The sequence below is a fragment of the Coloeus monedula genome, assembly GCF_965178545.1.
Source record: "Coloeus monedula genome assembly, chromosome: 7".
Taxonomy (NCBI): Eukaryota; Metazoa; Chordata; class Aves; order Passeriformes; family Corvidae; genus Coloeus; species Coloeus monedula.
The window spans coordinates 38,526,981-38,549,082 of NC_138787.1; the positions used below are offsets into that span (position 1 = coordinate 38,526,981).

Genomic DNA, 22,102 nt, shown 5'->3' on the forward strand with positions numbered 1-22,102 from the left:
GAGATACGGTGTCGACGCTGTAGGGGAAACGGCGGGGACACTGTGGGGGAGACAGGGAGGGCACTATGGGGACACGGCAGGGACAACGTGGGACACAGTAGAGACACTGTGGGGGAAATGGCAGGGGCTTTGCGGGGACACTGTGAGGAGACAGTGGGGACCCAGCCGGGACACTGCTGGGGCACGGCAGAGAGACATTGGGAAGGCACTGTGGGGACAATATAGGGACACTGTCTAGAAGTACACCGTGGGGGCAGGGCACGGCACGGAGACTGCGGGAACACTGCGGGGACATTGCAGGCACACTGTAGAGACACTGTGGGGACACTTCGGGCACCCGGCGGGGACACGGCGGGCTCACTCCGGCCGCTCACCGCGCTCCGCTCTCACCCGGTCCCGCCGCCCCCCTCAGGCTCCCTGAGGCTCCCTCAGCCTCCCGCCCTCGGCTGCGCGCGCAGCGCCGCTCCCGCCGCGCGGGCTGCCGGGAGGGCCGAGCGGCTGTGGTTAATGTCCGCCATGTTTGCCATGGCGCAGGCAGCGGACCGAGCGAGCCCGGTGCGGATCTAGGGCTGCGGGGCGTGCGCTGCGGGCTACGGGCGGCCCCGCCGGGAGCTGCGCCGGGGCGGCGGGACCCTCCATGGTGGCGCGGGCGCGGCGCGGGAGCGGCTGGGAGGCGGCGGCGAGGCCGCACTGAAGGCCCCCCCCCCCCCCCCCCCGCCCGCCCGGCCCCGGGGTGTTATTGTGAGGGGGAGACAATGAGCAAACTCTCCTTCCGCGCCCGGGCGCTAGACGCCGCCAAACCGCTGCCCATCTACCGCGGCAAGGACATGCCCGACCTCAACGACTGCGTCTCCATCAACCGGGCCGTGCCGCAGATGCCTACGGGGATGGAGAAGGAGGAAGAATCGGTAAGGGAGCGCGGCGCAGGGGGGGCACCATTGTTTACAGGCACCCCCCGCACGGGGAACCGGCCGCCGGTATTCACCAAGCGCGCTACGCTCGCTCTGCCGCGGGGCGCGCGGGGCGCTGCGCAAACGGCGCAGCGTAAGCCTCGGTCCGGCGCCGCGAGCGGGCCCTGCCGCCGTCCGCCATCTTCTGCTGCGCGTCCCGGCCGCGGGGCGCGGGTGAGCGGGGGGGACTCGGCGTGAGGGCGGCGGGACGGGCCGGCGGCAGCGCGGCGAGCGCGGAGCGGAGCGGGGTGTCGGACCGGCGGAGCGTGGTGTCAGAGCGGCGGAGCGGGGCGCCGGCCCGGCGGAGCGGCGCGGGCTGCCGACCGGGCTCCGGCTGCCGGAGCGGCTCGGGATGTCAGAGCGGTGGAGCGTGCGCGGGGTACCGGAGTGGCTCGGGTTGTCAGTTCGGGATGCCGGGGCCAGCTCGGGATGTTCGAGCGGCAGAGCGGCTCGGGGTGCTGGCTCGCTGTGCCGGAGCGGAGCGGGGTGCCGGAGCGGAGTATCGGAGCCGGGATGCTGGAGCGGCGACTCGGGGATGCCGCAGCGGGCTCGGGATGTGCCGGTGCGGGGTGCTCGGGATGCCGGGGTGTTGCAGCGGGCTCGGGCTGCCGGAGTGGCTCGGGGTGCTCGGCGCGTTGTGGACTAAAGCTGATACTACTCCTGCCAACCCTCTTGTGCGTGGCTGTCAAGTCGCTCGGGCTGGAGCTGGGGAGGTGGTGGCGGCGTGAAAGTGCTGGGTGCAGCGTGCTGTGCTGTGCCACTCCACAAGGAGCGAGCGGGTCCGGGCCAGCTTCTCGCTTTCCGAGGGACGGCGGGAGCGGGACGCGCTGTCCCTCTCTCCGGCCGGGTGTCCCCGAGCCCGGCGGCAGCTCCGTGTCTTGGCGGTGCTGTCAGTCCCTGTGCTGGGCACAGACACACTGTGCCCATGCGGGGCTGAGGGGACAGCCCGGCACACACGGACACACTGTGCCCATGCGGGGCTGAGGGGACAGCCCGGCACACACGGACACACACATTGTGCACATGTGGGGTTGAAGAGACACACAGCAGCTTTGGCTCCCCGTGTGGGACAGTGTCTCTGTTCCTGCAGCCACCCCCGGTGCTGCTCGGAGTTATTTCACACCGATGGTTTGTGCTGCTTGGTGTGCATCGCTTGGCAGAGGCGTCAGCTGGACGCGTCGCGTGAAGCGTTGGAGCTTTAAATGTTATTTCCAAATCAATCAGCCAGTGTTCAGCGTGGACATGTGATATGCGTTCTGCTTGTAGTGGAAAAGCTTTTGTCCGCCTAGGTAAATATAAGTTTCTGGGGTTTTTGGTGAGCAGTAGGACAGCTTTGAAAACGCTTGCCCGCAGTTCTGGTGTCCTCCCAATACACTGCTTTGTCTTGCTGATCTTAAAACACTTTTCTGTAAGAGTAAGGTTTGTTTTGTGCTCCTGGGAGTTGTGTAAGCTCAGACAGGGGCTGTCGCCTGATGTGTCTGTACTTGCAGAGCCGATAGTAAATGCACCCTCCAGAATTTCCTCAATGAATCCGTGTCTCCGCCTCAGCCAAACCTCTGTGCCTGTGGATTGGCTTTTCCGAGGTTGCAGCTGTCAAAGGAGGCTCCATGCTTGCCTCATTGCTTTTTCTCACCTGACTGTTGGTATTAAAAGGAATCCTCTGTCTTATCATGGCAGGGTTTTATTTTTTTAATTTACTGTGTATAATATACTGTGATCAAAACTTCAGTAATTCCCCAAGAGTAGCTCTGCTACAATCTGGGATTGTAGTTAAAAGGAACAATGCTGAGGTACTAATGAAGCAATATTGGAGACTAATTTGGTTTTCTCAGCCTTGAAAGTCTATCTTGCAGTGTTGTGTTTGTATTCAATATTTAAATGAATTCCTAAAAAATGCTGTTATTTTGATAAATCATGTTGAAAATAAAAGTTGTTAATGGAAAATTGCTGTAAGAGTTCAAGCAAACAAGCTGCTTAAACGATTGAGAAGATTAGATTTATACTTCAATAAAACTACTTTAGTGCTATCCTAAAAATTTGTTTTTCTGTGAGGGGGAGGTTTGTTTTCCCTGCCCTGACATGTGGCTCTGTTTGATATATTATGTAATGGTATCAAAATGAAATGACTGAAGCAGTATATAAACATAGTGCGAGATGCATCAGCCAGGCAAGATTATAAACTGCTATTCTTAGGTTATTCAGATTATTGTCATGTGGTGATGGTTTCATTCATGGCTTGTCCTTCTCCCAGTGTTACATAGAGAATTCTTTAATGTACTTCTTTTTTTTAATGATATGAAAGCCCTTCTAGGAACAGCTGCTATGGATGACAGTAGTTAAATATTTGAAAACTACCTAAACAGCTTGAATTCTTAGTAAATGCTGCTGTGATCGATTTGGTGTGTATTTTGAAAGGGATTTTTTGGAGGGAGAGAGAAATCTCTGCACACTCATTTCTGTCACCTCAATTTCTAGAGTGTCTCAAGGCCTTTTATCCCAAGTGAAAGTTGTTTGAAGCCTCGGGGTGGCTGCTGTTTTCCATTTGCTGCACAGAACCATAAACCTCGTGTTCCTCTGGCCCCAGGATGCCGTCCTCCCGGTGCCACCCTCTGGGAAGCCTTGGTGGCATCAGAAAGGGCTTGTAGCACAGTGTGTTATGGGGTCAGACAGCACCTTCGGGGATCTATTCCACTGGAAATCATCATTATTTACAGATCTGCAGGATTTAAAATGCTTGAGTGACATGTCTGCCTTGTTCATTACAACCCAGCCTCGCTGGTGCAGGCATGTCATTTAATTAGTTGGTGATGGATCTTTTGTACATACAAAAGTGCAGATTTTGGTCCATTTATTCTTGATGAATATTCTGGAACTGTTTCTGCATGAGTATCTCAGAGATTTATATCCACTCGCAGCGTTTCACAAATCAGCAGCTCGTTTCTCTCACTTGGAGATTCCAGCTGTGAAAGAATTAGGTTTCTGTTCTGTAGCATGTTTACGTTACAAATGTTTATAATTTACTCTAAATTAAACCTGAGGAAGAAAACTGTGTGGGTTTGCTTCTAAACTCACGTGAGGGAGCAGTCGCTGTTAAGCAGAAGCAGGAAGGTATCCTTTTGTGAGTTCAGAAACTGAGCAGGCACACGTTTTTTTTTCTGATGAGTAAGACTCGTATTTCCTAATGCTAATGAATTGTTTTGACTGGAAAGGGAGAAAGTTGCAGAATAGATAAGCCCTGGTTTTGTTTCTTATCACATAACTGTTTTCATTTGAATATCTGTTGCTGGAGATTGCTGAGTTGCACATTGTGAGGTGAAATCCTACTTAGTAATGAGGCACATTCACACGGAAGGCTCTGGGAAGTGAATTTACCTGAGGTGTGAGGAAGCCGAAAATGTGCTGGTAATGGGTGATCCCGGGATTGCCTGGTCAGAGCTATCTGAGCCTTCATCTCAATCCTTGTTTGAACATCCGTTCATTGACAGCTCAGCTTGGCATGGCATCACAGGGCTGAGGTTAGAGAGGAAAAGTGCAGGAATGGCAAGTTAAGGACGTGGTTTGACGCTGCAGAAATGCTGACACAGTACCCGTGGGAAGGGACTTTCCTTCCCAGCCCTTCAGGGATCACCTCGGGATAAGCTTTCTCTGATCATTAAATACAACGTTCAGTTGTGAGTATTTTGACTGGAAATAGTTAACTTGATTTTTTTTCCTTGCTTAGTTCTTAGTTTGTTCAATTTCTGTTGTAACATTGGAACTTGAAGTGCTCATCGTCCAGCTTTGAGGTGCCCTGGAGCTCGTGATGCTCCTGGAACAGCATCTTCATTCTCCTTTCAAAGCAGGAAGCTTTTAGCTTTGCACAAGTCCTAGTTTTCCTGTTAAACTGTATCAGCAAAAATACCCATAATGAATATTTTCTTTTGATACAGGGAACTGGGAGAGTATCAAATGTGTGAGGATTTACTGAAGCTGCTGCTCAGAAGTACTTACCTGGTACTGTCTGATGCACTCAGGTCTGGGTTTAAAAACACAAATCCATGTAAATCGCTCCCCACGTGGACTGAACTTGCTCCTAACTGGATGTTTGTGTGTGGGCTGTGCATTCATAACCTGTGGTTGAACCCTCAAAGTTCCTTACAAACGAGAGGCTTTGTAGAACAAAGAAGCCTGGACAGCAGTGTGTAAAACAGCAGGTCAACAGAGGATAACTTCAGCTCCAACCATGCAAATATTCTGTAAAACAGAAATCCCTCTGAAAGACTTCATGGGAATCTACGTGAGAAACTCCAAGGATTGTATTTCCATGTAAAAACAGGTGAAATCAAGACAGCACACTTTGCTTAGGAAAGGAATTGGGTTTGTTTGACTAAAGTCAACTGGGTTATCTGCTGGGGAAATACAGTTCCCAGTGTAAGTTATTCCTCAGTTTGAGTTAAGCACCTGTATTTATTTACTTACTTTGGGAGTATTTGGAGACTGCTGAGATTACTGAAGTATGTTTGGCATTAGGCAGCAAAATGCTGGATTGTGATCTTTATTCACAGAATTTTGAACTTTAGTTTTGTTTGAGGTCTTTCCCTGCCTTGAGCTTCTGTACTTTTCTCCCTCCCTCCGAGTCCCATCGTCTTGTGCAGTGATGTTCATCCCAAGTGCACATTTCAATTCCATTTCCCAGCCATTATTTCCGTTTTCAGCTCTTATGCTTCATCCTTCCTCTGCCTTCACCTGCAGAATCTCTGGTCCCTGTTTAATGTCCCGTTTGATAGCGGTGAATCAGAGTTAACCCCCGGCAGCTGAGCACTGGGGAACTGTTAAACTGAGGAGCTTCGGGTTTAATTTGTTGTGGCTGAAGTTAAACACGACCAAGATTTGCTTTTAAGTCTCCACCTCCCGAGCCGTTTATTAGGGCTTATCACATTAACACCTATCAGCAAACGTGCAACAAGTGCTTGGGATATCAGCTTAGCCCGGGACAAATGTAATTGATCTCTGAGTGTGCTAAGATAAAGCTGAGCCGGAGTAGCCGACCTGCAGGTAGAAGGGACATGCTGCTTTTTGGGGCCTTGATAAAGGGTGGTGATAGCCCACTGTGGGAGAGAGCATCCTTCCTTTCACCAGGAGCACGTGGGGATAGAGATGAGAATGGAGAATCGGTGTCACCCCGAGGTTAGATGGGTTCAGCCCTATCTTAACACCGCTCTGGTAATTTAGATAAAGCTGCATTTTTGCTGCAGGCTAGAGGCTGCGCCGGGTCAGTGAGCCGGGCTGGGAGAGCTGCCCGGGCGGGTTTGGGTGCCCGTGTCCCTGCGAGCACAAAAGGAGCTGCCGGGCTGTTAATTGAGGCACACCTCGGCTCATTATGCAGGAACTTTCCCTTGTAGGAAGGGTTCCTCGGCAGGAGGTGTAATTCCATGACAAAAGCTTAGGAGAGCACTTTGGAATCTGCCTCGTTGAGCTGTTACGGCTCAGCTCTGGGACCTCTCAAATGTAGGGAGCAGTCTTTCCTTTTCCTTCAGTTTGAGGAAACCTTGGAAAGAAATACCTCGGGCGTCCTTGGATTTACGGAGTGCTGGATTTCTGCTTGGCAAAACTGAGTGGCTTGGTACAATTTCTGTTTTGACTGAAATCAGTTGAAATGTCCTGTTCGAATGATTCGGATCAACAGACATTAAAACTGCTTATAGTAACCTCCATTCTTAATTATCTTTCATAAGAAAGATCATTTTGACTGGTGCTAGATGTTCAAAAGGTTATTTGTAATTTATTTTACCAGCAAGGCTAATAAACAATGCCTTGTTTATGCCACAGCATATTTATCATTCTAACAGTTCAACTTTTGGAAAGGTAAATAACTCATTTAGTATTTACATAAACCTTGGGTGTCCTAAAAGCCAGTGGTGGTGAAGATCAATTGTAGAACTGAAGTTTCTGTAACAAGTAGAGAAGAGTGGAACTAGAACTGAATTCCTATATATAAGAAGGTGTAAGGAGTAGCAAAAATAATTTTATGAAACTAAAAGTAACATCAGTACAGACTGTCACAATTTTGCATTTAATGTTCACTCTCTCCAAGTCAAAGAAATAAAGTATTTGAGAATATACTATTTAAAAGTTTTAATTTTTAATCCATTTTGCAAATTCCTACTTGTTAATATATACTAATCACAGTGTAGTGGGGCTGAAGGTGGTGGATTAAAACACCTCTGTCCGTGGCAGGTGAAGTGCTGCAAATGCAAGGCAGCAGAAATTTGCAGAAAAAAATCTGAGTTCTTAATTTGCCTGATTTCCTTTGGTGCAGTTCTAGCTGTCATTAATACATTTACACCTGTGGTCTCTCAAGTTTGAGTGCTCAACACCTCCCCATTGGCAGAATTGTTCTCTGTAAGATGTTTTGTGTCATCTTTCATTGCAAGAAGTGAAGATTTGCTCAGCTTCGCTTGTGAGGCTCTTCCCAGTCGGTGAGATGTCATTTTTCTACCAGTTTTCCGTATCAGTAAACTCCTCTCTGCTCCTGCCCCCTGGGACACACAAAGTGGTTCATCCACGGATCAGTTCTGAGCCAGCATAAACACTTCCTCTTTTGCCATGGTTGTTTTCTCGTGTTTACATTGGAATTTATAATTTGTTTTTCTCAGCTTTGTGCCATTTCTCTGGCTGCAGCTCACACTTGGTGTATCTTAGACCAGTCTGTGTTGCATAACAAAAACTGTTTCTACTTTGAAGCATCTCAGTGATGTTGGATTCCCTGTGCCAGACTTGGATGTAAGCAAAACATTCAGTGTCTGCAGTGGTATCCAGAGACTGGATAATTAAGGGAGACACCGACACTACAGAAAGCTGAAAAAATAATACTAGATGTTTCTTGAGTTAAAGGTATTTGGTTTAAAATGGAGTTTTGTGGCTAATTTTCAATAATTTTAATTTCTATCAATTACTGTATGTGTGTTTTAATTTCTGTCACCTTTTCTTAAGTTGTCCAAACTGTAGAACCAATCTCTGACATGATTAATTATAATGTGAGGGATTTCTGTGTGGTTCATCTGGTCTCCACCACTCCAGGTAGCATCACTTCGGTGATGAAAACACCATTTGTTTAAAAACTCTGTAAAACACAAATTCCCTGCTGTAGGTGCGTGTGCCTGAGTTAAAGAAGAACTCTGGATATTAATCCTGGGATAAAAGTGTTCCCCACAGGCTTAGGTTAAATGCAGAGTGCAGCAGGAGGGGGAGAGGTGCTGTGCTCGCCTGTCAGCTCCTGCTGGAGAATTTCCAGTTCTCCCTCCTGGTGACTCTTCCTCCTCCCCGCTGCAAGGAGCGGTTCTGTGACTCACGGTCACATGGAGGTGTTTGTGTGTGCAGCCAGCAATCAAACAGAATGTGGGTTCCATGGATAATATTGGATTTAATAAAGGGCAAAGCTCGTTGGTGAGGAATCTCAGCCTTTAAAAATGCATCGTGGGGTTCATGACATGAAAAATGAGAGAATATTTCTATATGTTGGTGCAGACCCTGCCATCCTGCTTTGACTGGGATATCAGGATTCCTAATTGAATCATTTGTTATCTTGTGAGTGACACCAGTGTAGCCCAAGGTGCTCTTTGGACTACATGTTATGTTATTTGTAACAATATTCTCATAAAGCTTTTTTGGAAAAAAATCCCGCTCTTCTGTAAACAGAAATTTGTCATCTAGTACCAGAAACAGCTTTTCCAAAAGGATTTTTTAATAATTTAATTCTTTGTTATAGTAGTAACTTTATTTTTAATAATTAGTTTATAGTCATGTTTTGGTAGACTGGGGACTTTTGTAAATAAATGTCACTTTAAAATACAGAGTTGTAGTGGCTGTGGGTTTTTTGACATCTCATAGGCAGTGACAGTTTTGTGTCCATATGTTCATAAATAGTGAATAATCATTATTTTTAGGGATGAGAGATTGCTCATGTTCTTGTACGTTACTGCTGTCCCACTCGGGGTAATACTTGGGATATCTCACGGTTGTTTCATGTCCAGTTTGACATAGGATGGTTGAAATTGCATTGTTTCCTTTTTTCTAGACTGAAGCTATTTAGAGAATGTTTTACTTGTTTTATTCTGTTTGGTGCTGCAGATAGAAACACAAAAATGGTTGTGATATGTGCACATCTCACTGTCCCTGTCCCTTTATCAGGGTCTGTGGGCTGATGGCCACTCTTACTTCCTGAAGTGCTTTGTAGTGCTTCAGTTGACTCTAGGGTAGTGCCAGAGGGGGAGGGAAGGCATTCCTGGGCATTGTTTTGGTCCAAACTGGACTTCTCCTCATTTAGATTCACATCTCCTCTCCTCTGGAGATGTCTTTACCTGGACACGAGGTGTCATCCAGGGCTGCTCAGGTGTCATGCAGGGCTGGGAGTTTTGGGGGCTCTTCTGTTGGGTTGATCCAACATCAGAATTCCAGAGATACCCTTCAGGTGATGGGCTGTAATCCCGGGATTTGAAGGTAAAGTAATCCCAGATTGGCTTGGCTTTGATGCTGCTTTGGGAAGTTCCAGTTATTTAACAACTGGGAAAGGGAAGAAAGTGATGGAAAAGTCAGTGAATGTTTGCGTTGGAAGGGACTTTAAAGCCCATCCAGTTCCACCCCCTGCCATGGGTGGGGACACTTTCCACTATCCCAGGCTGCTCCAGGCACCATCCAGCCTGGCCTTGGGCACTGCCAGGGATCCAGGGACAGCCACAGCTTCTCTGGGCACCCTGTGCCAGGGCCTCCCCACCCTCACAGTGAGGAATTTCACCCATTCCAGGGACTTTTGTGAATTTTTAGGATGCAGCAGCCCAGTTTGATTCACTTTCCCCTGCCTCCCCTCACTGAGTCAGTAAGAGCAGCTGACCCTTAGTGCATTGGGCCTGTACTCATAATTCAGCAGTATGGAAGGCAAGTGTGGAGCAGGTGGTTCTTGAGATTATTTTTTTTTAAGAAAGGGTGGGGGATATCATGTTGGAAGAACTTGATAGGGCCAAAAGTGAAACTAAGAAGCGGTTCCACGAGCCCTTCCCATTTGCGTATCTCCTGTTTCTTATGGGTTTTCCTCAGCTTCCTTCCTCTGAGTGTTGGAAACCCCTTAGGGAAACTGAGAAGAGTTCTTCCTCGAAAGCCTTGGTTTGGGTGTATTGGTTTCCACTCAATGTTTGGATTTTTCTGGTTTGCCCAGTGCCCTGCATTACTCGATAATTAGTACAATGTTTTAAGGGGCAAGAGGAACCAATTCTGGTTCATGACTAGATGAAGTCTTTATCAAATCAGTAGAAAAATGCATATTATCAACTTCGCTAATCTCTGAAGTGTTTGCTTCTCAAAATAAATTGGAAATGAAGCTATGTGTTTCAGCTCTCAAGCGTGGGGATTTTTGTGGTGCACAGGCTGATTTCCTGCTCTCTATGTGACTCCTTGTTTCAGTTGTCCTTCCTTCCCAGAGCAGAGGGAGGGATGAGAAAGGAAAACAGATCTGTAGGATTGAAAGAGTTAACTGCACAAGAAAACAAAATCTGGTGCTTGAGTTTACACTTTTGCTCTTGGAAATCTCTGAAAAAGCATCTGTGTGCAGAGAGGGAGGAGATGGGGCTGAGGCTTTCCAAGGCAGGGAGGCTTCTGACCAAATTAGCTTTTGAGCTTCCTGACACTTTTTTTTCTGGAAGTGCTGTCAAGAGGTGTTACTCGCTGTGGTTGAGACTTTGCAAGATGAGTCTGCACATTTCCAACTGCAGTTCTGTACTTTTATTTTCTAAATCTCAGTATTAAAGATAAAAATGTCCCTTTTAAATTTCCAAATTCAAATATAGCGTTAAACAAGTGAGATATTTAGACGTCAGTACATTTTAATTGGGTTTGGTTTTTTTGCTTTAATTCTGTTATTAGTACAGGTAGATTGGAAGGCTGACTCCAGGTTGGCCTAGAAATAGCTTATTTTAAATAGGAAAAGCTGCTGATGAATTCACTTTTCTGTTCCATCATACTTGCCTGGGGGGCTGTGGGGTTACAGCAGTGAAACAACCTTCTAAAGAGTTGTAGGTTTGCTTGTATTTTAAGGTATGAGGAAGGGAACAGGTACATTTAATCCTAAAGGTTTGTCTTCTAGGGGTCTTTATGCAATATGGAATTGCTCATTGGAGTTTGGTAATTAAGACAAATCAGCTTTTCCATGTGAAGATGGTGTTCAGCCCTGGGCATCTCCAACCATGCTCAACCAAAAAACTTAGTTATTTAAAGTTTGGTAAACTCTGTTTCTCTTGGGGGGTGGCAACAGGGGATTTAAAGGTTAAGGAAAACCCAAACTGGTCTGTAGGGTCCAAGTGCTCTGGTTTGTGGGATGAAAGGAAGTAGGTGCGGTGGGTAGCATCCCTGCTCGTGACAAGGAGCTGGAATTGGATGATTGCAACCCAAACTGTTCTGTGATTCCATAATATTGGTGAAAAAGATGTAAAAAGTAACATTCAGTATTGATCACTGTTTCCCTTAAAGCTTAACAAAAATAATCTTCAGGACACTCTTATCTGTTAACTTATTACTATTGTTGAACTCTATTTTGTAGTGAACAAACTCCCAGACAGGAGGTTTAGGGAGAACATGAAATCTGTGGTGTTTCAGGGATGAAGGGAATGGCAGTGAAGGTACCTGGCTCTGAATATCTGCAGCCAAAGCTGAGTATTTTAGGTACCAGGATTGTAGGAATTTCAGGGGCTTTTTCCCTTCTGAGGAAAAGTGGAAGGCAGGATTGCGGTGTCTCAGAAGGGGTTCAGAGAACAGTTCTGGTTTAATGTTTAAATGTGCTCAAGCTGCAGTGTTACACACCCTAAACATTTACATCTTCCTCATGCTGGTAGTTGAAGAAATAGCTCAGTCTAAGCTGTGTTTGTTTGAAATTTTGTAGTCATACTGGAGAGAGAGGTCAGGATGTGCTTTTTAAGGAATTAGTGGGTAATCGCTCTTTGTCAGGGACTCCTTTTTATTCCCATGGCAGCACGTTCTGTTTGCTGTCATCACTGGTTCTCTAATGCTCCCTTATTTTGTGTAAGATCTTTGGATCTGCCCTACTGCAGAACAAAGTGTGAGCTTAAAATATTGGCTGTGTCTTTCAAAACCGTAAGAAAAAAGTGAAAACTAGACCAAAAGTTGCATTGATATACCAGGTAATAAATCTATCTGTAAAATCACTTTTTGAGGTTAAATAAATCCATTTAATTAGCCCAGCTTTCATATAAAAATCTTCAGAGTTTGTTTAAACAGAACTGTTCAGGAGTTAAATTTTCCTGAAGTCAATGTTCAGCAGAAAGATTTGAAGGTATTTTCCCCCTAATTTTAAAATTTACATAGTTTATCTATCTATTTTGGAGCTCTGCTGTTCTAGGAGTGACAGCAGCACTGCTGAAAGCTGAAATCTCTGTTTGAAAGCTGTGTTACGCTTGAAGGCTTTTTATAGTGAAATGAGTACTAACACCTATTGTCAGCCTCTCCTTGGGAACTCTGTGTGTGCTTACTACGGTGCTACAACAGCTGTGAATCTGAATTACTCATCTGAATTACACTTTATTGGGCTGCAGAGCCAAAAGGTGTTCTGAATTTTGGACAGATCAAGCCTGTCCTTACAGCAGTTCTGTGCTGTGGACTGTTGGTAAACAGCTCCAGGGACATCAGCTGAAAGCAACCCAGTAATGAAACCGTTTTTGTGCAGTTGAATTACTCAGCACTGCCAAGCTCTCCAAGACACGTTTTAATGGTGGAGTGACAGATTTACTCAGTGTGGAGTAACTCAGGCAGATCACACCAACTATTGGATTGCATGCTTGTCTTAATTGTAATAGCACTCACTTGGGAGCCTGATTGATTTAATGTTGCTTCATCTGCTGCAGGAGATTCCCAAAGCTGCTCTCGTTTTGCAGGAATTGCATTATTTGTGTTTCTGTAAATCTTAATACTTAAAAGGGGATAATTTATTAAATATAATTTACATATTTTTAAAGGGTTTTTATTCACTCCCCTTTTTTAAAATACCATTCTGTAGAATTAAAGAGTTCCTCTCTTTAATTCTCTCTTGTTCTTGAGAGAATTTCCAAGTGGGTAGCAGAGTGTGTGAGTGCCAGACTGCCGTGTGTGCCAGGCTGCACTGCCAGCCAGGCACCGGAATGCTGGCACGTTCCCATTCCTGGTGTTGATCCTGGCCTCTTGGGAGTGTTAACGGTGGGGAGGGGCACTCTAGAAAGCCAAAGGGAGGAAGATAGAGCAGCAAACCCTTTCTGTGTGTGTGTGTGGTTTTTTCCCTGCTGAAACAAGTGCTTTTCCCAGCAGTTCGGTGTGTGGGAATGGCTGGAGGATAACCTGCAGCCCTGGAACAGGCAAAGTGAGGTCACATGGATCTGTGACAGAGCTGAGCTTGGATTTCAAGTTGATATTCTGCTGTGCCACTCTCCCTCCCCTCAAATCTGGGAAGCTTTAGGGGAGAACAGTAAAAGCAGAATGAAGTTTTCATTCCTGGTTCCACCAGTAGCTCATCTGCTGGGAGACTGCAGCTTGCTTGGTTTATATTGGATTTGGAGAACTTGGTACTTAACTTTTCCCAATGGCTGTATGTGGATCTAAGGTCCTGTCCTGGTGAGGAATGTCACTCCTGTTCACTGGGCACACAGAAGGCAGCATAGCCATTTGGTGTATTAGCCTGAGAAGTTCTTCAGTGGTTTAAATTTTAACACGAAAAGTCTTTTAAGAGAGAAGGTAGAGGTTAGCTCTGACTTGCAACACTAGGTGGTTGTCACTGAGTTAACTACTAAAAGTGTGTGGGAAAAAATCTTTGTGAACTGCCACATTTATTGTGATCTCTGTTTCACCTGAAGTGTGTCTGTGGAATTTGTGACTTCTGTCCCATAACAATAAAATGAAGTGATACCTGTTTGGGGAGTCCCTGCTTTTCAGGTGTTATTCTGTGAGAACTCTTCTTCCTGTTGCTCTTAACTTGCTGAACTTCTAAAAGAAGGCCAGTAAGGATTGCTGGGTAGACAGGAATGACGAAATTTGCTATTCTTTTGACTTTATAATCCTTTAAAGGCCGGCTCTTGCATACATTTTCTTTCTGACAGGTTTGAGTGGGTTTGGCTTTCCCCAGCCCTAATTTTCTGCTGAGGTTATTTTGTGTAGTTTGAATGTTTGTCTTTTTCCCAGTCTGGTGGAAGGTGTGGGCTGTGTCTCAACAAAGGGTTCTCTTCATCTGTTTGTAGCTCGTTTGCTGCAGCTCCAAGATTCCCATCCATTAGGAAAACTAAATGATGGCGAACACATCTTGTCACCATCCTGGCAACAAGCATCCTGCTGGCCTCTAAAACCCAGCAAAGCCTCCGCTCTGTTACCCTGTAGGAAGCAGTGGGAGAAAAGGCTGACTGACTTTACATGCACTTTGTACACTGATACCTAAATAAACTCTCCCATTTTCCCCTTGCAGGAACATCATTTGCAACGGGCTATCTCAGCACAGCAGGTTTTCAGAGAAAAGAAGGAGAGCATGGTTATCCCAGTCCCTGAAGCAGAGAGCAATGTCAACTACTACAATCGTTTGTATAAAGGAGAGTTCAAGCAACCAAAGCAGTTCATTCACATCCAACGTAAGTTACAAACACTGGGCTTGTTGTGGGTTGTGTTGTTTGTTCAGCCCCTCCTTGTTTAACCTGAGTCACCTTTGTCTTGAGGTCAAAGTTGCTACAATGGTCAGAAAGACTCAAAAGTGGGAAGACTCAAAAATCCATTTATGTCTGTAAATTCCAGTGTCTTCTCAAGGTCTGGAAGAATTGAGGGTTACTGGTGAATGTGGGGGTTTTGCTGCTGGGTTTGTTTCTGGGCTCTGTGCTGATGCTCTGTCCTTGTGCAGTAGCTGCTGAGCCTCAGCCCGTCTTTTGGACTTCCAGTATTCTTGGTCCAGCCTCTCTTCTTGTGGTTTTTTCCTTCCTAGTCCTGAGAAGGAATAACTGAACCTGCCTGGCTGCTTCCTGGTTGCTTATACTGGTGCAGGGAGCAGGAGAGAGGCTGTCTTGCTCACCTGTTAACTCCAAAGTTCTCTGTAAGTGCGGATCAATAAACCAGAAGAGTTTTGTAATGGCATCAGCCTTTGTCCTGCTGCTCACAATAGAGTTCTGGCAGGGCAGGGCAGCTGTGCTGCCCCTGAAGTTCAGGCTGTTCTGGGTAACAGTCACTTTCCTCTGAGTTTGGCTACAACTGAGGAATTACATTTCAGCAGGGAACTCTGAGTTTATTTTATAGATAAAACGAAGCATTCTGTGTGAGCTTAGCTTGTTAGGTCTTACAAGATCCCATTAATCCAAATTTGTGGGCTCTGGATTAATCTTAACACTTCTTTTGGTTGATGTTCTGTTGACAAGTGACACCCTCTTACAGTTTAGCTGTTCCTTGGCACCCAAATCACGTTTGTCCTTTGCAGGATGTGGTCCAGGAGATTATTTGGTCACTTGGATTCCTCCCAGGAGTTAACCTTTGTAGCAAAACCTTTGATTTAATTATTGAGTAATTTCTCACCAGCGTGGTGAAGCGTCCAATTTTTTCTATTTATTTACAAAACAGGACATTTTTGAAATAATGTGCTCAGGGTCCTTTCTGATGCAACAGAGACCATAGAGGTGATGGGGAAAAAATCAACTATAAGGAACTGTTTCTCTCCTTAATAAAAAAAACAAACTTGCAAGGAAGGCAAGTGAATGAACTGAAACCAAGCTGCTGATTGAGGATTGTATTTTATTCTGTTCTTTGTTGGACACTGCCAGAAAAACTGTGAATACTGTTAATAAACATGTCTAAAAATGTTAAGTATATTATGCCAAAATTTTATTTGTCTTGGTGAGACTCACAGTCTTTCTGGACAGAATTACAGAAGGTATTTGAGCTGAAGATAAATATCAGATACTGCTCCAAGATAATTTTTCCCACATATTCTGGATGGAGTAGGTGTGATACAAGGCAGCTTTATGCTCCATAAACTGCTTAGAAATTCTGTTTTAATGCTAAAAGCACAAATAGCAACAATACCCACTTTGGCCAGGGAGATTATGTAAACTGATGTAAAACACCAGGAGGGCACATACTATAATTCGTGCTTACTGGTGAGTATTTCTGGCAAATCATGTTTTGCTGGGATTCTGGTAGCCTAAGATTTTAATATTTTTTACATTCTTTTATTTAGATCAGTGGTTCCAAGCAGAGAAAAGTTAATTTCTTTGTAAAGCCTGGAATTTGTGAATAAGCAAGGTTCCAGGCATTAGCTGACCTCAGTTGCGCCAACTCAGGTGATGTTGAGCTGAATGTAAGGAAAAAACCTTGAACTATTCTAATTATTCCAGCATGCTTAATAGTTTTCCAAGAGTATTTGTAGCATCAGCAACATGGAGATGCATTTTAAGTTATTGATAATTAGCAAAGAGATTAAGTTGGTGCACTAGGACCTAGAATTAGAGCTAAGGGGATGGAAAACAACAAGCGTCCCTCACAGAAACAATTAAACAATGTTCCTTAAGTGGGGAATGAACTCCAGCCATCCTTAAGAGGTGAAGTTTTTTGACAGAAAGTTTGTATTTCGTTTTTTGGTTAGGTGACCCTCTGTATTTATGAGTTTGCTGCCTTGGCTCAGCCCCGGTTGCTGGTGTTGGCACAGAGGATGGCAGGGCCGTGGTTTGCTGGGGAGGGAAGGCAGTGGAACCGCTTGTTTCAGTGGTAACTCATGCCTGTGGCAGCATCAAATGAATGTGGAACCACAGCCTTAATTTAGTTAGCTAAATGAAATTAGTTAATTTGGTTAAGTTAAACCCAGTCCAGTGTAACTTCACTGAAAAACAAATTGCATTTGTGTAAGTTGGTACAAACTCAGTTCCTAGGGGAGCTCAAGTAAACAAAAGCAAATCCCTCTGGCAGGTACTGCTGGGAGTGGGTGGAGTGGCAGAGGATGGGAACTGGGATGTTGTGTTTGCAATAGCAATGAGCAAACCAGCAAGTTCTGAGCATTCCTGGAGGAGACTTTCCAGGTGGGATCCTGTCCAACAGTGCCCCGTAGAAATGCAGACGTTCTGGAGGAAAAACACTGGATTCATCCTGAGTCCCAGGATTTAGCAGGAGGTGTCCTTGTGGGCTGGAACACAGGGCTGGTTCTCCAGCAGCTCTTGCAGGAGCAGCTCCCTCAGCTGCCATGGCAGGGGTCGGATGGAGGGAGTGATGGATGGCTCCATCCACAGCACATAAACACCTGGGTCTTGTGATAGCTTTGGAAGCCAGGGAGCTGCCATGCTGCAGGCCAGCTCCAGGGTGAATAATGGCTTTTTCTGGAACAATTTCAGTTCACTCAGAGCTTGGGAAAAGAAGAATACTGGTAATTATGGATATTGCTGAAAGCTTGTTTTGAGTGGTAAATGAACATCAGGGGAGGAGGACATTTCCATGGGTGTCCCAGAGCTGTGACAAGCCAGCTTGGGGTTGGTTAACTCCAAAGGAGAAGAGGTAACCTTGCATTTCCTGAGGCTCTCACACCTCCCTAGGCTGCTCAGAGTTTGTGGCCATCCTGTCTGCACTGAAACAGGTAGAATGCAGGTACTGCTTCCATCCCTTGGGGGTCATTAACCTGCACCCCCCCCATGTAACCCCCTGTATTTGAAAGGGAGCCACACTGATAAATACAGGTCATGGCAAATAGAACACTGCTGATAACAGAAAAGCATTGCTGGCAGGTATGAAAAGAGTGACAAGGGCTGCTGCTGTTCTTGCAGGAATTCTGGGGGTTTGGTTAAGAAAATGAGACTGGATTTGTTTCATGTGTGGTGATCCTGGCAAGTGCCTGTTGAATGCCTTTTATCATCTTGAATATTTATCAAAATACTGAGCAGAGAGAGGGAAGGACCCCCTGCTTCCAGCTGAGGTGCACTATGGGGTCACTTCAGGTGCTGGCAGTGCAGTGACCTGCCTTCCCTCTTGGAGACCCATTACTAATATCCATCGTGTGTTCCTGAGAGTGATTGGTGGTTTTAGATGCTTTTTGATGGAATGGTTGGGCTTTTTTTTTTTTTTCTCTTTGCTGGACTTGGTGTCTCCTGGTCACCTGTTACTTGAGCCTGTCTGATTTTGTTCTGGAAGGTGGATGGTTCAAGACCTTTTAGTGATTCTTCTTTTCCCATTGTGGAAATGAAGGGAAGTTTACTGGCACTGCTCACAATTTACAGGTGAACAACATCCCCTGCTCACTGATAATCTGGCTTGGAAAAACTGGCTGGAAACGTTTTGACCACAGGGGATTATTGAATTATCTACTGACAGGCAATAGGTTGACATCTTTCTGGTGTGAGACCAACATCTGCCTGAGGGCAAACAAGCAGTGCCTTTTGTGGACTTTAATGGATTTCAGTCCACATGTGAGCAGTGATCTACTGGAGAGGCAGATCTGATGTTGAAAGCTGCAGTTTAATACACAGTTAATTGTTGTAGAGCTTTTGGTCATGTTCCCGGTGACAGTGTCTTAAATAAACTTGCCATGCAACTTGTATTACTGAATTAATATTGCCAGCAATTCTTGACACATAGTTACAGCCTGTTATTAATTTCTGCTCAAATAAATTGTTACAGTGTGTGGTAGGTCAGAGAACTGTTGTGGCTAAGTGCTGTTGTCACAGTTGGTACAGTTGGGCAGTGTCTCCTCTGAGAGGCAGCAGCTTGAGCTGAAGATGCTGAGGCGCTGCTTTTTAGCCCTTCCCAGCTGCATCTGGCTGAGTTTCTGTGCCTGAGCAAATAAATAAATAAATACTGGTAGTGGTTTAGCTCATTTATTGCACTGGATTACAGAGAGGGTGGTCTTGGGCAAGGCTGGGATGTGGAAAGGCACTGCTTACCACCTGCCTGTGGGGGAGAAAATACTGGGATTTGTTTTAAAGACGCTTTGTGGTTTTCTTTTGCTCCTGGTATCCCAAGTTTTTAAGGTGCTCTCAAAGCACACAAGGGCAGCTCAGAGGTTTTTAAATTAGCACTTGGTATAGCCATGAGTTAAGAGCACAGAGATGAGATAGTGCTGTTTGTCTATTAAGAATAGAATATATTTCATCATACCTCTTAGCTGCTGTTATTCCAGTGCTGATTGAATTACTGGGAGTGTTACCTGGTGTGTCACCTCCTCAAGGTTTTATTAGGTGTACAATTAATGTTTCTATTAACAGTTCTTACTGTCATATGCAATTTACTTGTAGTTGTTGTAAAATTGTATTTCTTCTGTGTTACCTGAATGAGAACTTCCTTCTGCTTTTAGTACGACCAGGAACTTTGTCAAGTATGGAAACTAATTAGCACAATTAGTAATAAGGACATGAGCTTTGCTGAGAAGTTGAGAACTGACTGTTGGGAGAGTCTGAAGGAATTGTCAGGCTCTACATCCGCAGCTGAGGTGTTTTTGGAGAAGAAGTAACAATTCCCACAGCATTGGTCTAGGATTTTTACAGTTACATAAAACAAGAAAAAGTTTACTCCATTAAATGTTTTAACACTTTAGGTTTGGTGTACTGTATAAAAATGGGCAACTGAAGTTATATTGGAACTTCAGTGTAAATGCTTTTTTTCTAAGTCTTCAATTTGACTGAAAATTATCTTAGTTGTTAATAATCTTACCATGATATTCTGGAGGAGCTGTATTATATCAGTACTATCAAGCATCTTTGCTCCTGTTTTGCAAAGATATTTCAAAGTTTCTGTGCCTATCAGCCCTTCAAGTCTCTTAAAAGGAAACTTTTTGGATTCCTTTCATATTGGAAGTTGGAGACAAGCAACTTGTAACTGCTGTGTGTGACGTGGGAAACCTGTTAGCACAAAAAAAGTGTTCTGGCAGAGAAGTGCTGGTCTGGAATTTCATCAGTCATTTTTGATTTCTGATTGCAGATGAGTGTCCAGAGTGTGTTACTTACCCAACATTTCGATTTCTTGTGTTCCAGCCTTTAATCTGGACAATGAACAGCCAGATTATGATATGGACTCTGAGGATGAGACCCTACTGAACAGGCTGAACAGAAAGATGGAAATCAAGCCACTGCAGTTTGAAATAATGGTTGACAGACTCGAAAAAGCCAGTTCTAGTCAGGTATGGTGTGAAGAAATCACTGAGAGGTTTTGCTTTTCTGGGGGGTGGTTTCTGGGTGGATGCTTGGTTTTATTTCCTCCTAACAGGAGGAATGTGTTCGTTTGAGTCTGCAGTCCCACAGAAATCACATTGCTGTCTCTTGTGTCGATATTGGTAACTTGAGATAAAACAGGTGGGCAAGGAGCTTTTGGGGTTGCAGGGATTGATTTTAAATTTTAATTCCTGACCACAGTGTGTTAGAGAGGGACAACTTACAACTTGTTTTACCACTGTTGGTATAGAACAAGCTTGTGGTGATCAATAGGTGTAGAAATGGCTATAAATGTATGAGAATCCAAATTTTGTTACACTTGTTTCTGCTGGACATTGACTGTGTTTGATTTTTGAGGGTTAGAAGCACAGACAGTGAATTAACCATGTACCAGTGTTAAATCAGATCCTGAGGTGTTCCAGGAGGGCAGTGTCTGGAGAAAGGTCTTCCATCCCAAAATATTACTCCAAAACTCCATCTAAGGGATCAGTTTGTGCAAGTCAAGTTTGAAACAGGTGGAATTCTTTCCCAGTGAGGTGAGGCTTTGTGGGAGTGAAAAATCCATTGTGGGATCCATGGCACTGCCTCAGTTCCTTGACATGATTTAGTTCAGTTAAAAGGCCAAAATATTGTATTTTCTCTATCTTAGAGCAACTTCAAAAAGGCAGAGATTTCTTACTATGCTAAGAAAATGGGAATGAGGGGAAAAAATAGGGAATACATTGGATGATACTTGCTGAATGTGGATTTGTTTTGGCTTTCAGATCAAGCCATTCTGGTGATCACTTTTCATGATTAATATTCATCCTCCTTATGCTGGTTTTATCTTGCATTGCTGAAGTAATGAAGTTAAATGTAAGATTTGAAAGATGTTCTTCAAAAATAAAGTGTTGTAAGAATACAGATTTTTTTTCCTCTATATATAAAAGCAACTTTTGCAGGTTATTGGAGCCTGGGAAGGGAAGTGGCTGATGGGGTTTGAGTGCTCTCAGATGCCACCTGGGGCTACCTCCCAGTTCCCAGTTTGCATGCCTTATCTCTGGAATATTGAAGGATGCTGCTGGGAATGCCTTTCCTGCCAAAGAGGGGGTTCCAGGTGTTGCCCCTGGGCATTCTGATAACCTGATTTAAGCAGGGAATGCAAGGACTCTGCATCTGCCAGCAAACACAAGCACACGGCGGGGTCAGCGTAACTTTGCCAACTGTGCACTCAAGGCAGACTTGCTTTATTTTTTTTAAGAAATACGTTAATGGAAAAAAGGGAGCAAAAGACAAACAAAATGGAAATGATTTACAAGCAGTATTTTTTCCTTTCTTTTAAAAACAGTTCAGTGCTTTTCTAATTCTGCCATAGATGGCAAATTGCAATTTTATTCTGCTCTGGCTGGAATTAACACTTCCAGAGTAGCCATGGTTACACTTAGGATTTCCTTTTTTTCCAAAATGTGTTGTTTCCTTTTTTTGCTTCTCCTAACGTAGGGACAAGACTTAATTTTGACATGTTGCAAAAGTGCAAATTAAGTTGTTCAGTTGATATTTTGCAAATTATGGGAAAGATGAAGTGCTGTCTGACTTCCTTCTAAGTAATACTAGAGATACTATTTTCTTTTTATTTAATGAATGGGCTTAAGATGATATGAGCCTGTTAAACTAATGTACTACTTAGTGATGGTTCTTGCATTTATTTGGAGTCTGATTTCCATATAAGAAGGTGAACATAGATTTAATTTTTATCTTTAAATTACCTCTGTAGAACTACCTGTAAATTACCTGTTTAGAAATAACTTAGTGAACAAGTGAACAAGAAATAACTTAGTGAACAGCTTTGTGTCTCTGGGCTGGAATAAACAGGGATGGGCATTGCCATTTTCTATGACAAAGTAAACATTTTGGGGGGAAATAATTAAGAAGTAGATTCACTTCTAGGGGAATCAACATTCAACTGCAAAGAATTACACATTAATAAAGGTCAAACAATAAGAAGCTTTTTTTTGG

The 22,102-nt window shown here is 44.7% G+C and overlaps 1 protein-coding gene across 1 annotated transcript in view; it reads left to right on the forward strand.

The window, feature by feature from the left end:
* Positions 1–526: 526 nt before the first annotated feature.
* Positions 527–22,102, forward strand: part of EPC2 (enhancer of polycomb homolog 2) — a 35,559-nt gene continuing 13,983 nt past the window's right edge. The window contains exons 1-3 of the mRNA XM_082285401.1: positions 527–908; positions 14,416–14,575; positions 19,931–20,076. Coding sequence (XP_082141527.1) covers positions 756–908; positions 14,416–14,575; positions 19,931–20,076 — 459 coding nt within the window. The 5' untranslated portion in view covers positions 527–755. The remainder of the gene's footprint in view (positions 909–14,415; positions 14,576–19,930; positions 20,077–22,102) is intronic.